The sequence below is a fragment of the Hypanus sabinus genome, chromosome 10, assembly GCF_030144855.1.
Source record: "Hypanus sabinus isolate sHypSab1 chromosome 10, sHypSab1.hap1, whole genome shotgun sequence".
Taxonomy (NCBI): Eukaryota; Metazoa; Chordata; class Chondrichthyes; order Myliobatiformes; family Dasyatidae; genus Hypanus; species Hypanus sabinus.
The window spans coordinates 115,287,705-115,304,793 of NC_082715.1; the positions used below are offsets into that span (position 1 = coordinate 115,287,705).

Here is a 17,089-nt window from a genome sequence, read left to right on the forward strand (position 1 = left end):
TGTCGTTTTTCAAACCTACATCAGCTGCAGCAGATGATGAAACTCGACCTTTGACATTGAGGCAGGCAGACATAGAAGGTGACCTGCCTGCCCTGATGGAAACAGACAACGATGAGATGACACCCCAGTGTCCCACCACCCCAACCTCCGACGACTCAGCCTTGCACACCATCATCAGTGTGCTCGCTGTCTTCCCGATTCCGGTAAGTGAAACTACACTGTACATACATTATTCCTACTTTATATAGGCTGTGTATTTTTATGTGTTATTTGGTATGATTCAGCAGCTTCATAGCTTAAAGGTTACTGGAAAGAGTGTTTCTGCTGAGAGCGCTTGCGTGAGATTTTGGCTGCGGTGGACAGTGCTGCAATGATTGCGGAAACGTATTTCTACTTTATATAGGCTGTGTATTTATCATATCTTTCCTGCTTTTACTATACGTTACTGTTATTTTAGTTTTCATGTGTTATTTGGCAATATTTTGGGTGGTCGAGTTGGTCTCCTGACGGTGCGTCTGGGCAGTCTTGTCTGATGGGTTTGGAGCTCCTTTCCGGGGAATGCAGTAAGATGGTAGTGCGATATTAATACGCAGCAGCCTGTCCGGACTCTGGATTGGGGATTACCAAACGTTATGTGGATTTTCTGATGTAGTCTGTTTTGTTGTGTGCTTTTGTGATATCATTCTGGAGAATGTCTCATTTGTTTCATTTTTTAACTGCATTGCATTTGTGGTTTCTAAATGACAATAAACTGAAACTGAACTGAACTGATTTGGTAGATATTTTTTGGGTCTGGGAACGCTCACCAATTTTCCCCATTTAAATAAATGGTAATTGTTTCTTCACTTTACGACATTCTGGCTTATGAATCGTTTCATAGGACCGCTCTGCCAGTGGGGGAAACCTGTACACTTAACTTCCTCCTTAATTTTTTTAAAACTACTAACGTATTGAAAAATCTCTTGGGGTCAATCTCAGCATTATCAGCAATATCCTTCTCAATTTGTCTTTTGGCAATCTGAATTTCCCTGTTGATTTTAGCTCTTATATTTTCATATACCTTCTGGTCAACATTATTACTATTTTTTCTGTATTCCTCATATAGCTGTCTTTTCTTCAATGATCTTTTTAATGTATATCTTTATTCATCCATGTAGTTGATCTGTTGTTTTTACTGCTTCTCCCGACCTTGGATGTGAACATTTCCTGCACTGTGTATACTACCTCTTTCAATCAACTGCATTGTTCCTCAATTGACTCACACCAAACACCTCCTTCCAATTTACTTTCTGAAGTCTTTGCCTCATCTGAACAAACTTTACCGTTCTGAAACTGGCTGAGTAACAGATAACAAAGGGTTGTTGTGAAGAATCGTTGCTTTTTTAGACTGGAGGGAGGCGAATACTTCTATTTCCTAGAGGATTATTTCCCAAATTGTTTTTTTTTTAAAAAAAAACCTGTATTAATGACAAGGAATTGGAAGTTCAAGCCCCAACGTATAAATTTATGGATGACACAAAAGCTAGCAGTGTTGTGAACTGCGAAGAGGATACTGAAGTGATTGTTGCAGCCCGTAACCTGTCCAGTGGAACGGGCAGATGAAGTTTACTCTGGAGAAGTGTGGGATGATACTTTTTGATCGGAAATGAAGAGGAGAAACAATGTGGAATAAAGTATGTTGGGCACGTTGAAGGAGGGGTTGTGGACATAATGTGGCAAGAGAAATGTCAGGAGTGGCACAAGGAAAAGCTTTTTATGCCGAATGGGGTTGCAGTCTGGAATGCAGGTACATTATGGTATTTCCGTAGTGGCCTTTGAGAGGGAATTGGATAAATATGTGGTGGAGCAAAGCATACAAGAGATGAGATTGACGATGGGACAACTGAGTGGTTCTATTAAAGAGCCGGCACAGATGTGGTGGGTGGAGTGGGGTACTTCAGTGCTGTGGCCATTCTAAACTAAGTTAGTGTCCTTCAGAGCTCTGCCCCTGCTAAGCTTTACTTTTAATATATGTTTAGAACCTCTGTCCAACAAAGCCATTTTAACAGCTAAAGACATAGAAGGAATAAAAACTGCAAAGTCTGGAGTTCTAAAAGTGAAATCAGAAAATGCTCAAGATTACAAGGTCAGACTGAAAAGAAGAAGTGGAAAAGGGCTGCAGAAGTTTGTTTTCCCTGGAGCGATTGAGGAACTGAATATAACATTATGAGGGCTGCAGATGGAATAGACTGTAGCTTTCACCTGTATCAAAGGCAGATAAAGTTAGAGAACATAGAATAAATGTAAGTTATTTCAAAGCTCTTAGTAAATTTATTACCAAAGTGTGTGTGTGTGTGTATACGGTGTCCCGAAGGCAGTTTGATGTTGTTTACAACTTCACTCTGGCAGCCTCTGACACTGGTGCTGAGCTGTATCGGCACTTGCCCTTCCCTTGGACTACATCAATGACGTGGAAAGTTGGAACCCACTGCATGGGTTACAGCTGGTTCTTCAAATCTTCCCACCCAGGTCTGCGCCCTGGAGAGGACACAGTCCAGCAGAGGCGCAAACCCATGATCCCCTGGGGTTGACGGCTGCCTACTACTACAACCCTGAGATTCATTTTATTGTGGGCAGTCACAGTAAATACAGGAAACACAATAGAATCAATGAAAGAGCACTCCCAGCAGGATGGACATACAATCAATGTACTAAAGTCAACAATTTATGCAAATACAAAAGGGATAGAGAGAAGAGGTAATAATAAATAAGCAATAAATAGAGAACATGAGATGAAGAGTCCCTGAATGTGTGGGAACAGTTCAGTGATGGGGCGAGTGAAGTTATTCCCTCTTGTTGAGCCTGTTGGTTGAGGGGAAATAACTGTTCCTGAACCTGGTGACACGGGTCCTGAGGCATCTGACCTCCTTCCTGTTGGCAGCAGTGAAAAGGGATAACAACCTGGGTGGTGGCATCCCCGATGATGGGTTCTGCTTTCCTGTGACAACGCTCTTTGTAGATGTGCTGAGTGGTGTGGAGGGCTTTACCCATGATGAACTGGGCCATATCCACTACTTTTTTGTAGGATTTTCCATTCAACGGAATTGATATTTTCCTATCAGGCCACGATGCAGCCAGTCAATGTACTCTCCATTACACCTCTATAGAAATTAGATAAAGGTTTGGATGACATGCCAAAACTTTGTAAAAGTCTAAGACAGTGGAGGCACTGAATTGAATTGAAATGAAGTGACTTTATTACTTACATCCTTCATATACATGATGAGTAAGAATTTTTACGTTATATCTCCGTCTAAATGTGCAATGGGCAATTTATAGTAATTTATGATAAATATAATTTACAACAGGATAGTCAATATAACATAGAAATACAGTTGTGTCAGCATGAATTAATCAGTCTGATGGCCTAGTGGAAGAAGCTGTCCCAGAGCCTGCTGGTCCTGGCTTTTATGCTGTGGTACTGCTTCCTGGATGGTAGCAGCTGGAACAGTTTGTGGTTGGGGTGACTCGGGTCTCCAATGATTCTTTGGGTCCTTTTTACACACCTGTCTTTGTAAAAGTCCTGAATGGTGGGAAGTCATATCTATAGATGTGCTGGGCTGTCTGCACCACTCTCTGCAGAGTCCTGCGTTTGAGGGAAGTACAGTTCCCATACCAGGCAGTGATGCAGCCAGTCAGGATGCTCTCAATTGTGCCCCTGTAGAAAGTCCTTAGGATTTGGGGACTCATGCCAAACTTATTCAACTCTCTGAGGTGAAAGAGGTGTTGTTGTGCTTTTCTTCACCACACAGCCAGTATGTACAGACCACGTGAAACCCTCGGTGATGTTTATGCTGAGGAACTTAAAGCTGTTCACCCTCTCAACCCCAGGTCCATTGATGCCAATAGGGGCTAGCCCATCTCCATTCCTCCTGTAGTCCACAACCAGCTCCTTTGTTTTTGCAACATTGAGCGAGAGATTGTTTTCTTGACACCACTGTGTCGGGGTGATGACTTCTTCTCTGTAGGCTGCCTCGTTATTATTTGAGATTAGGCCAATCAATGTAGTGTCATCAGCAAATATAATTAGCAGATTGGAGCTGTGGGTGGCGACACAGTCATGGGTATACAGAGAGTAAAGGAGGGGGCTTAGTACACAGCCCTGAGGGGCTCCTGTGTGGAGAGTCAGAGGGGCAGAGGTGAGGGAGCCCACTCTTACCACCTGCTGGCAATCTGACAGGAAGTCCAGGATCCAGCTACATAAGGCAGGGTGAAGGCCGCGGTTTCTGAGCTTCTTATCGAGCCTGGAGGGAATTATGGTGTTGAATGCTGAACTGTCATCCAAGAACAGCATTCTCACACAAGCATCCTTCTTCTCCAGGTGTGTAAGGACGGTGTGAAGAGCTGTGGCTATTGTGTCATCTGTCAATTGCTTGTGTTGGTGGACGAATTTTAGGGGGTCCCGTGTGTGTGGTAACAAGCTGCAGATGTAGTCGTTGACCAATCTCTCAAAGCATTTGCTTATCATTGAGGTGAGTGCGACAAGACGCCAATTGTTCAGACAGGGTTACCTTGGTCTTTTTAGCTGCAGGGACATGGTGGATGTTTTGAAGCAGGAGTGCACTCTACACTGGGAGAGGGAGAGATTAAAAATGTCAAACACTGCCATGCTTTCTTCATTTTGGCACTGGCCCAGGACAGATCCTCTGAAATGATAACACCTGGGAATGGTGCTGACCTCTCCATTTCTGATTCCCTGATGAGGACTGGCTCATGTACCTCTGGTTTCCTCCTCCTGAGGTCAATAATCAGTTCCTGCTTCCGAGGTCAATAATCAACCCAGGTAAGTGTGAGGTGGTTCATTTTGGTAGGTCAAATATGATGGCAGAATATAGCATTAATGGTAAGACTCTTGGCAGTGTGGAGGATCAGAGGGATCTTGGGGTCCAAGTCCGTAGGGAGCTCAAAGCAGCTGTGGGGGTTGACTCTGTGGTTGAGAAGGCATACGGTGTATTGGCTTTCATCAATCGTGGGATTGAGTTTAAGAGCCGAGAGGTAATGTTGTAGCTATATGGACCCTGGTCAGGTCACACTTGGAGTACTGTGCTCAGTTCTGGTTGCCTCACTACAGGAAGGACGTGGAAACTGTAGAAAGGGTGCAGAGGAGATTTACAAGGATGTTGCCTGGATTGGGGAGCATGCCTTAAGAGATTAGGTTGAGTGAACTCAGCTTTTCCTCCTGGGAGCGATGGAGGATGAGAGGTGATCTGATAGAGGTGTACAAGGTAATGAGAGGCATTGATTGAGTGGATAGACAGAGGCTTTTTCCCTGGGCTGAAATGGCTAGCTCGAGAGGGCACAGTTCTAAGGTGCTTGGAAGTCGGTACAGAGGAGATGTCAGGGGTAAGTTTTTTTACGCAGAGAGTGGTGAGTGTGTGGAATGGGCTGCCAGCGGGGGTGGTGGAAGCGAATACGATAGGGTCTTTTAAGAGACTCTTGGATAGGTCCATGAAGCTTAGAAAAATAGAGGGTTATGGGTAACCCTAGGTAATTTCTAAGGTAAGGACATGCTTGGCACAACTTTGTGGGCTGAAGAGTCTGTATTGTGCTGTAGGTTTTCTATGTTTCTAATCAATCCCTCCACCCGAGTTCACTAATATTTCAAGGGGATTTGAGTGAAGAGTACCAGGAACACACTTGCCAGCAAGAGTCGCGGAAGTAGTCTCTGACAGTATTTACTGAGTGTGTAGACAAACGCTTCAATTACCTAGTCATGGGATGTCGTGAGCCAGATGCTGAGAGATGGAATTAACGTAGATCCTGAGGCATGGTTTTGGCCCAAAATATCGACAACGCCTTTCCTTCCACAGATGCTGCTCAGCCCACTGAGTTCTTCTGAATCTAGCCTGTCTGGATCTGATAGAACTTCATAAGTTTCTCTGAGATCTATTGAACTATTCCAGTCTTCTCCTTGTACGTCAGTCCTGCCATCTCAGGAATAAACCTTCACTGCATACACTCCATGCCAAGGTAATCTTTTATTACAAGATTGTGATAATTGAACTTGGTCTATTATTATCACGTGCATGGAGATACAGTGAAAAACATTTCATTTCCATTACATCCATGCAGATCATACCATACAGAAGTATACTGAGGTAGGAAAAAAGATAACGGTGCAGAATATATTGTATTAGATATGGTGAACGTGTAGATAAATAAAGCTTAAGGGCTCTGGTTAAGAAGATTGTGAGATTAATAATTCATCTGTAGTGTATGCAAGGACCATTGAAGAGTTTGATAACAGTGAGATAGAAGCTGTCCTTGAATCTGATGCTTGCTGCTCTCATGCCTCTGTACCATAACCTGACAGCTGCAGTAAGACATGCTTGCTCCTGTGTTCATGTTTTCTCAAAGTGAGATACAACATTGCATCAACTTCCCAGAGCCTGATGCATTCTGTTGCTTGCTGTCAGTGATTATGTACAAGAATGTTGCATCCTAACACCAAACCTCACTGTAAGCAGTGTAACTTCAATGATAACATCCCCACAAGCAACATCAGTGACATTATTTTGAATTACTTCTGGTTTTGTTTAAACTTGACTCTCACTCTCCTATCCCATCAGATTCCTCCTCCTTCAGCACCTTACCTCTTCCACCTATCACCCCCAACTTTTCATTTCTTATCCTCCCCTAGCCACCGACTTTCCCCCTCATCTGGTTTCATCATCATGTACTGTACTATTTCCTCTTATTTCCACCTTTTTTATTCTGGCTTCTTTCCCCTTCCTTTCCAGCTTTGAAGACGGGCCTCTGCTACAAAAGTCAGCAGTTTATTCCTGTCCATAGATGCTGCCTGATCTGCTGAATTCCTCCAGCATTTTGTGCTTATTGCTTTGTGTAAATCATTCTGCTACTGGCTCTGCCTCATTTGCACTTTCCTAATATTGTAATTGCTTTTCTTTTTTTTTAAGAAGCCAATGAGTGAACCTTTCTTTGCTCTTTTCAATTGAAATGGTGCAGTTTCAGTACTTTCTGAATTTGTTTCATTTCCCATCTTTACGTTTGCTGATTCCTGTTAAATATTAGAACAGCTTGTGCCAGGAGGACCCTGAATATTTATTACTTAAAAACAAGAACACAGGGAGAGAGCTCTGATTTCAAGTGACAATGAGAAACTTTGAGGTGCTGGCACTGATGTAACATGGGAAATGTGGCAGCCTGTCTGTGCACAGAGCGTCCCCACAAACTCCGTGACCTAGAATCACAGGGATGTTGCTGCAGACCCAGGTCATTCAGCCCCTTGCTTGTGCTCTCATGTCCAGTGACTTGTGGATTATCTCCATCTGTACATCTGGTTTGTTGCCTTACCCGATGGTGATAATCATCTGTGATAATTCATTGTTGGGGTTGTGTTAGAATGGGGCAACTTTTGGCTTTGGTACAATAGGCTTGGATGATAATAGGCGTGGGCGATGTAAGTAGCTGTTAAGCTTTTTCTTGCTCATTCTTCATCTGTCAGTGTTACTAAGGGCAGTAAGAATGGCTCCAGAGGCTGTGTTTTGTTCTTTGTGTGAGATGAGTTTGTAAAATGTGTGCAGGATAGTTTTTTGCAGCAATACATAGAGGTACCAACTAGAGAAAGGGCAGTGTTGGATCTCCTGTTAGGGAATGAAATAGGTCAGTTGACGGACGTATGTGTTGGGGTGTACTTCGGGTCCAGTGATCACAATACCATTAGTTTCAATATAATTATGGAGAAGGACAGGACTGGACTCCGGGTTGAGATTTTTGATTGGAGAAAGGCTAACTTTGAGGAGATGCGAAAGGATTTAGAAGGAGTGGATTGGGACAATTTGTTTTATGGGAAGGGTGTAATAGAGAAATGGAGGTCATTTAAAGGTGAAATTTTGAGGGTACAGGATCTTTATGTTCCTGTTAGGTTGAAAGGAAAGGTTAAAAGTTTGAGAGCGCCATGGTTTTCAAGGGATATTGGAAACTTGGTTCGGAAAAAGAGGGAGATCTACAATAACAATAGGCAGCATGGAGTAAATGAAGTGCTCGAGGAATATAAAGAATGTAAAAAGAACCTTAAGAAAGAAATTAGAAAAGCTAAAAGAAGATACGAGGTTGCTTTGGCAAGTTAGGTGAAAATAAATCCGAAGTGTTTCTGCGGTTATATTAATAGCAAAAGGATACTGAGGGATAAAGTTGGTCCCTTAGAGAATCAGAGTGGACAGCTATATGTGGAGCTGAAAGAAATGGGGGAGATTTTGAACAATTTCTTTTCTTCGGTGTTCACTAAGGAGAAGGATATTGAATTGTGTAAGGTAGGGGAAACAAGTAGGGAAGTTATGGAAACTATGACAATTAAAGAGGAAGTACTGGTGCTTTTAAGGAATATAAAAGTGGATAAATCTCCGGATCCTGACAGGATATTCCCTAGGACCTTGAGGGAAGTTGGTGTAAAAATAGCATGGGCTCTGACAGAAATATTTCAAATGTCATTAGAAACGGGGATGGTGCCAGAGGATTGGCATATTGCTCATGTGGTTCCATTGTTTAAAAAGGGTTCTAAGAGTAAACCTAACAATCATAGGCCTGTCAGTTTGACATCAGTGGTAGGTAAATTAATGGGAAGTATTCTTAGAGATGATGTATATAATTATCTGGATAAACAGGGTCTGATTAGGAACATTCAGCATGGATTTGTGTGTGGAAGGTCATGTTTGACAAATCTTATTGAATTTTTTGAAGAGGTTATGAGGAAAGTTGATGAGAGTAAAGCAGTGGATGTTGTCTATATGGACTTCAGTAAGGCCTTTGACAAGGTTCCGCATGGAAGGTTAGTTAGGAAGGTTCAATAGTTAGGTATTAATATCGAAGCAGTAAAATGGATTCAACAGTGGCTGGATGGGAGATGCCAGAGAGTAGTGGTGGATAACTGTTTGTCAGGTTGGAGGCCGGTGACTAGTGGTGTGCCTCAGGGATCTGTATTGGGTCCACTGTTGTTTGTCATATTCATTAATGATCTGGATGATGGGGTGGTAAATTGGATTAGTAAGTATGCAGATGATACTAAGGTAGGTGGCTTTGTGGATAATAAAGTAGGTTTTCAAAGCTTGCAGAGAGATTTAGGTCAGTTAGAAGAGTGGGCTGAACGATGGCAGATGGAGTTTAATGCTGATAAGTGTGAGGTGCTACATTTTGGTAGGAATAATCCAAATAGGACATACATGGTAAGTGGTAGGGCATTGAAGAATGCAGTAGAACAGAGTGATCTAGGAATAATGGTGCATAGTCCCCTGAAGGTGGAATCTCATGTGGATAGGGTGGTGGTGAAAGCTTTTGGTATGCTGGCCTTTATAAATCAGAGCATTGAGTGTAAGAGTTGGGATGTAATGTTAAAATTGTACAAGGCCGAATTTGGAGTATTGTGTACAGTTCTGGTCACTGAATTATAGGAAAGATATCAACAAAATAGAGAGAGTACAGAGAAGATTTACTAGAATGTTACCTGGGTTTCAGTACCTAAGTTACAGGGAAAGGTTGAACAAGTCAGGTCTTGATTCTTTGGAGTGTAGAAGGTTGAGGGGGAACTTGATAGAGGTATTTAAAATAATGAGGGGGATAGATTGAGTTGACGTGGATAGGCTTTTTCCATTGAGAGTAGGGGAGATTCAAACAAGAGGACATGATTTGAGAGTTAGGGGGCAAAAGTTTAAGGGTAACACGAGGGGGAATTTCTTTACTCAGAGAGTGGTAGCTGTGTGGAACAAGCTTCCAGTAGAAGTGGCAGAGGCAGGGTCGGTATTGTCATTTAAAGTAAAATTGGATAGGTAAATGGACAGGAAAGGAATGGAGGGTTATGGGCTGAGTGCAGGCCAGTGGGACTAGGTGAGAGTAAGCATCGGCAAGGACTAGAAGGGCCGAGATGGCCTATTTCCGTGCTGTAATTGTTAAATGGTTATGTAGTAATTCTGGGAGACCTTTAGCTTCTGCACCGAGCTGCAGCTCCTTGGAGAATGTGTTAAAGAAATGGAGCTGCAACTCGTTGACCACAGGACTCGTAGCAGTGTGGGCCATATAGGTCCAAGAGCCATAGCTCCCTGAGGCTACATCCACACTATGCTGGATAAATCCATAACCGAAGCTTTTTCTCTTCATTTTTACACTCCGTCCACAGTAAAACGGTGTTTTCATCCCCCCAAACTGGATCTTTTCAGCAACACTTTCCAGGCTGGATATTTTTGAAAACGCTGCTCGGGTGATCAGTGTGGACGGAGTAACTGGAGAAATCTGAAAACGCTATCAGGTGGCAGCGCGTTATTTCATTGTTTTCTTGAACGCAACCCAACAATTTCAGAACAGAAGGCAATGAGACTGAAGCCAGAAGAGTTAGAAATGTACTCACCAAATAGTTTGATCCATAACCTACTGAATAAATAAGTATACTGTGCTCACTTTGCCGTTTTCTGTCCTTGCTTGTATGAAGGTGGTTTACCTATTTATGCAAGTACTTTTCTGACAATAGATGTGTAACAGCCTAATTTAACATTGTATGGAAATACAAGATAACACTGATGCAGACATGTATTATATATTTAACAAGGTGCTTTATTAATGCAACAGAGTTGGTCAGTTTTTCAATGTCTGTCGTCAGCCGGGTCAATCTGTCTGTGAACTCCCTGTCAGTTGCCTCCGTACGTTCCAGTATTTGTTTTTTTTTAGTTTTAAGTTCTCCTGCGCGAAAGCCAACAGCTGTCTGTTGTTTTAAGTTTCTCTAGTCTGTAACTACACAAACACGCACTTGTACAGCGGGATTCGAAAACAAGCATGTCGCTTGTTTTCAGTAGATGTGTCCTGCGAATGCGCAGGAGGAGGAGATTCGCCGAAATCTCGTTTCAGTGTGGATAGAGATAGTTTCAGAAACGCATAGTGTGGATGCCTATCGTTTTTACATAAAACTGGTGTTTTCAAAATTATCCGGTCTAGTGTGGATGTAGCCTGAAAGTGATTGATGGGATGATAAAAATGGCATACAACATATTTGCCTTTATTATTTGTATTGAGTTCAAGAGTCAAGAAATGATGTTGCAGTTGCACAAAACTCTGGTTAGGCAGTATCTGAAGTAATAAATTTACTTTTGATTACTCCATAATAGGAAGGATGTGGAGACTCTGCAGAGGCTTCAGAAGGAGTTAATCAGGATGCTGTCATCATTAGAGGCATGAGCTATAAAGGAGAGGTTGGACAAATGTGTGTTGTTTTCTCTGGAGGGGCAGAGGCCGACAGGAGTCCTGATAGAAGTTTATAAGCATCTATGAGCCATAGTTAGACCGGACAGCTGGTATATTTTCCCTACTGTCGAAATGTCTAATATTAGAGGGCGTGCATTAAGGGTGAGAGGGGGAGATGTACAGGACAATTTTTCATGTGGAGATTGGCGGGTGATTAGAATGGACAGGCACGGTAAGCTTTTCTCAAGGACACGTGTAGGCTTTAACTGCCCCACTGAATGCCCTCTTGCTAAACTGAGAAGAGAGGGATAATCATTGCTTTTTCAGAGATTTGATTACTGTCTGAAATTTTCTCCTCACATTTCTAAATTCATCACCCCAACAGGTCTGCTGAAAACCGGCTCACTATGCACAAACTCTACAGCTTCCTCATTATCATGGTGCTGATATTGCCATCACTGGGTCTAACAAGGTAAGGCCTCCTTTAACACCAAGGATTTTGAATTTTAATCCGGATATGTGATTAGTGCAAAGCCCACATCATTCATTTCTAGTTGAAGTGAGAGGCTTCCTTCAACCATTCAGTTCTTGAACCTGCACAGTTGTAATCACCACCCGTCACCATGACCATGTCAAACTGCAGTGGACCTTTTTTTGGTTGTAATTTGTGTTTATGTTTTCTCTTGTGAATGCTGCTTATATGTACCTGTGATGCTGCTGCAAATTAATCTTTTTTTATTGTTCTTGTTCCCTGTGTACTTGTGCACATGGCAACAAACTCCACTTTGGGGTTTGAGTGGTTACCAGATGGCAGTACTTGTCATCATTGAAGAAAGGGGTGCAGGTAGGTTAGACTGGTGACAAAGCCACCTCCATTAATGGAGCAGCTGCTTTTATAACAATTTGACAGATTTGTGGAGGAATTTTAAATGCACAGTTTTGGAAACTCAGTTCCACTGTCTGTCTGTCTTGATAATTAAATAGTTAATTGTGTTTGACAAGTCATAAACAGCATGAAAGCAGGCTTTTTGATCCACGAACTGCATCCCAACCATCAACCACCCATTTACACCAATCCTATGCTAATCCCATTTTAATCTCATAGCTGCCAGTTAACCTAGAGACCTGCATGCTTTTTGGCATGTGGGACTTAACTGGAGCACAAGGGAAACCTACATGGTCACAGAACATGCAAACTCCACACAGACATCACCGGAGGTCAGCATCAAGCCTGGGTCTGTGAGGTTGTGAGGCAGTGGTTTCACCCGCTGTGCCACTCTGCAGAAGTATAAATTAAGAGCTTAACTAAATTATTCACAATTTCTCTCATTCAATTCTATAACCATTCAGACATCAGGCATATTGCCACATTAGGGAAGGAATATTTGGGTGAGTGGTGGAGTTGATGGGAACTTGGGGAGAATAAAATATGATCAGTGCTTGACGGTAAGCATAAACTCAGTGGGCTGAAGGGCCTGTTTTGGTGCTGTAACTTTAACCAGTTATACCAAAGAGTGTTTCATACCAGTTCACTTATTGCTGCAGCAATTTGCTACATTTTCTATAATCCAGCAGTGGCTGCAATTCCAAGCTTTCTTCTTTGCAGTGTGAACTGTGTGGAGCATATTGAGGTCACGAAGAGCATTGCAGAAATGTGATTTTCCTCTCTTCCAGGATTTCAACTCTTTTTGGTCATCTCTGGAAAGTCAGCATTTATTGCCAATCCCTGACTGCCTTTGAGAATATGGGTGGGGGGGGGGGGGGGGGGGGGGGAGGGAATCCTTCCTATAGTTTGCTGAGCAGGTACAGTAACAATTCTGGTACCATCAGGTAGTTCCCTGACCTTTCAGGGGGCACCTCAGAGTCCACAGCCACCTAGAACCGCTCTGACAATCTACGTGGAACATAACTCCACCCACCCTCAAACCCTTCAGCCAGTTTGACTTCAAGAAACAATCTGCTGGAGGAATTTAGCAGGTGGGGCAGCAACTGTGGAGGGGGAGGAGTTGTCATTGGGGGTCAAAACCTGGATCAGAAAGTGTCAGCCCAAAATATCTGCAATTCCTTTCCCACCACAAATGTTGCATTGAGTTCCTTCAGCAGATTGTTGCTTCAGATTTCAGCATTTACTGTCCTTCTCCAACTACTTTGACTTGTTCCTTTTCTCTGTAAAATGATGTCTTATTGCAATCACCTCGTTTTTCTGTAATGAAACAATTCATTCTTTTCTGACATTCAGCAAGTCTCATTGGCCTGTGCTGACTGAGCCCTTTTAATATTCAATCCTTATTCAATACCATACACAAGGTAACTAACTCATTGTCTCTTTCTCTTTCTGTTGCAGCCTAGACGTCTTCTTCCGCTGGCTATTTGACAAACATTTTCTGGAGAAAGGCAAGATCAGATTTGAGTGAGTAACCAGTCTGCAAATTCAAGTTTATTTGTCATTTGATAAACAAAACAGCGTTACTCGGGGATCAAGGTGCAAAACACAATACCAACAGTCACATGCCGCACAAGGCACATTTAGTGCATATAGGGTAGCGAGCACATATGAGATATCCGTAAAATATAATTACACAGAAAATATAGTCCAAGACCCTGAGTAGATGAAAGTTGCAGCAGTCTGCCGTAGACAATATGGCTTGCCTTCTACTGAGTCAGCAGCATCACCTCCAGCTTGGACGCCGACTCCAATGCCCCTCTCCCGGGCACGAGGCCTTGTCCTTGCTACGACCAAGGCCACGCAGCTCGGTGCCGTCCACCCATAAATCAGTGAATCAGAATTGCAGCTTTCCACACTAACAATGTCCAACAGGGTCTGGCGATCACAAGTGACTAAGACCGTCACTTGCTGTTAGACAGCACACCTCCTTCACACACCGACTCCTCCGACACAGGTGGCTGCACAGTCCGCACCAACGAGCAATTCGATCGTGGGGTAGACTTGCAGTACTTTCAGTTCCTGATGTCCAGCATGGTCATGTGATCATGAAAATACATTAAAAAAAAAGATAACAACACCTTTTGTTGACCCCATAGAAGGCAGTGTGACCAATCGCACCACTATCTTACTGGAAATAAGGATGGCATCCAACAGTTGTAGGATTTGGAGTCTACATTGAAGAGAATACATTCAGAGGCCAAGCTTGTGTTTAATGGGATGGAGTAGGACAGAGTGTACTTGAAGGATGGGTAATTGGGCAAGAGTCATTGAGTTACACACTGGGGAGTCAGAGAGTTATCCATCTTGTCAATGCTGACTAAGTTGTCTACCTGAGCTACTCCCATTGCCCGCATGGGGCCCATATCTCTCCAACGTTTCCCATCCATATACCTGCCCAAACGTCTTTTCAATATTGTGGGACAAAATAGCTTTTTCCCTAGACCGTCAGAGACTGACAGGAAAACTAATAGAACTGTCTAAAATTATTAGAGGGATAAATAGGGTAAACAGTCAGAATCTTTTTCCCAGGTAGAAATGCCAAATACTGGAGGGCAGCTTTAAGGTCTGGGGGGGGGTGGGGGGTGGTTTAAAGGAGTTATTCCTGTAGTGCACTTTTTGTTTTGGAACGTAGTGGTGGACGCTAGGAATGGTGGTAGAGTCAGATACAACAGAGGCATTTAAGAGGCTTTGACAGACACATGTACTTAGATAGGCACATGAGTATGCAAAGAATGGAAGGATATGGATCATGTGCAAGTAGATAGGATTTAGTTTAATTTGGTGTTGTGTTTATCACAGACTTGATGGGCTGAAGGGCCTGTACTTATGCTGTACTGTCCTAGCTTCTACACCAATCAACCCATTCGTGGAACAGTCCAGCACATGAAGAGGCCTTTCAGCCATCAATGTCAGTGTTGACTGTGGTGTCAATTTATGCTGTGCATGTGGTCTATCTATACCCCTCCATTCCCTGCTTTCAACATGTCTGTCTTAAAATGGAAGTGTATGTAAAATAGAGCTTGCAAGATGGGTTGCTGGTGGAACATACACATGGATTCATGATGGGGGAATGGTGTAAGAGGTGTTCTGTTGCTGCTGTAGGGTTCTGGTTGCGCAGGTTGGTTCAAGAACCTAATGGCTGTAAGAAAGTAACTGTTCCTGAACCTGGTGGTGTGGTACTTGGGGCTTCTGTACGTCCTGCAGAGAAAAGATGGCAGAGCAGGATGCTGGACATCCTTGCTGATAGATGCTGCCTTCTTGAGCTGGTGTGCATACACAGATGCTTGTGTGGACAAGGGAAGGAGCAATGGGGAAATGTTTAGGGTATGTCTGAGGGAGATTATGAATGGTGGGGTGGCTGAGAGGTGGAAATGGAAGGAGAAGTACAGCTCTCTGTACTGTATGGGAATCATACGAGGGGTGGTGTTCTGAGCGATGAACAAGGAGCTCACAAATGTGCAAATAGGGCCTGAGCTGGGCAGCCATTGGGTAGGTTTCTGGCTGATCTGACTGTAATCTCAACCCTACATCAGCTAACATTTTATCTTGTTGCTAATCTTGAACATTTCTCCCTTTACATTATAAATATTCACTGACTTGACTCAGAGCTTCACCTCATCTGTCTTAAATGAATTACCCCTTTACCTTTAATGAGTCACTTTTAATTCTGGACTCCTTCACATCCTGTCCAACCCCATAAGATGCAACAGTGGAATTACACCATTCAGGCCATCAAGTTTATTGTGCCATTCAGTCATGGCTGAATTTTCTTCTCAAGCCCATTCCCTAACTGCCTTCCCATTCAATTTCTGCCTTAAATACAATGAATGACTTGTCCTGCACAGCCCTCTGTGGCAATGCATTCTACAGATTCACAACCCACTGGCTGAAGAGCTTCCCTCTCACCTCGTTCTAACAGGGTCTGTCTCCCTTTATGCTGAGGCTGTGCCCTTGGATCTGTGACAGAGTGGGGCAGAGGCCTGAGATGATGGGGAGGGTACCACATGAAAACAGGAGCAGGCGTAGACCACTCAGGCCCTCAGACCTGCCCCCCTCTTGGTTGATTTCTGCAGGCTTGTGACTCCTCTTCTGTGGCAGTTCCCCATTGCCCTCAGTTCCCTGTGGGACCTCTGTGGGGTGTGGAGCTTGGATGCAGGGTTGCTGATGCCAGCACTTTCCTTGTTCCCAGGTGCGTATTCCTCCCTGATAACGGTGCCTTCTTTGTGAACTATGTCATCGCCGCAGCCTTCATTGGGAACTCAATGGAACTCCTGCGCCTGCCCGGGCTCCTGCTCTACACCTTCAGGATGCTGATGGCCAAATCAGCGGCTGACAGGAAAGTTGTCAAACAGGTCAGTACTGGTTCGGTGTTTGCCTCAGGTTTTCGATAGAGCTGCTGAGGGAAAGGAGAGGTGGGAAGACATTCAGAGCCCCTGGTTTTGTAAAAACAGGCAACACCTGGGCTGGTGTTCATCTCCCACAAGGGGTACAGTGATGCTGAATGGAGTCTGTGAGCAACATGACACCTGTGGAATGCACTTGATCACTGCTGGACCACAATCAAGACCAATTACTTCTCTGTACTTCTACTCCTGGTGTACAGGGAGAGACTGAGTACTGCAACATCAGTGGTGAGGTACGGGAGCACTTACAGGACTGCTTTCAGTCAGTGGTCTGATCCGTATTCAGGGGGATTGATCTGAACGAATACACCACAGTTGTCACAGATTTTACCAAGACCTGTCTGGAGGAGTGTGTGCCTTCAAAAACATACTGAGTGTACCCAAAACAGAACTTGCTGGCGAACAGGAGATTCACAGACTGCTGAAGGCTAGGTCCATGGCATTTGAGATCAGTGACCCAGAGCCCTCCAAGAAGTCCAGGTGCAATCTACAGAAGGCCATCACAAGAGGCAATTCC

General features: G+C 43.6%; 1 protein-coding gene across 1 annotated transcript in view; it reads left to right on the top strand.

Annotated features, from left to right (window-relative positions):
• The window catches only part of LOC132401017 (CSC1-like protein 1), a 121,591-nt gene that overhangs the window by 76,134 nt on the left and 28,368 nt on the right, over positions 1 to 17,089 (top strand). Inside the window, exons 17-19 of the mRNA XM_059982734.1 lie at positions 11,609 to 11,695; positions 13,568 to 13,633; positions 16,359 to 16,521. Of these exons, the coding sequence (XP_059838717.1) occupies positions 11,609 to 11,695; positions 13,568 to 13,633; positions 16,359 to 16,521 (316 nt within the window). The remainder of the gene's footprint in view (positions 1 to 11,608; positions 11,696 to 13,567; positions 13,634 to 16,358; positions 16,522 to 17,089) is intronic.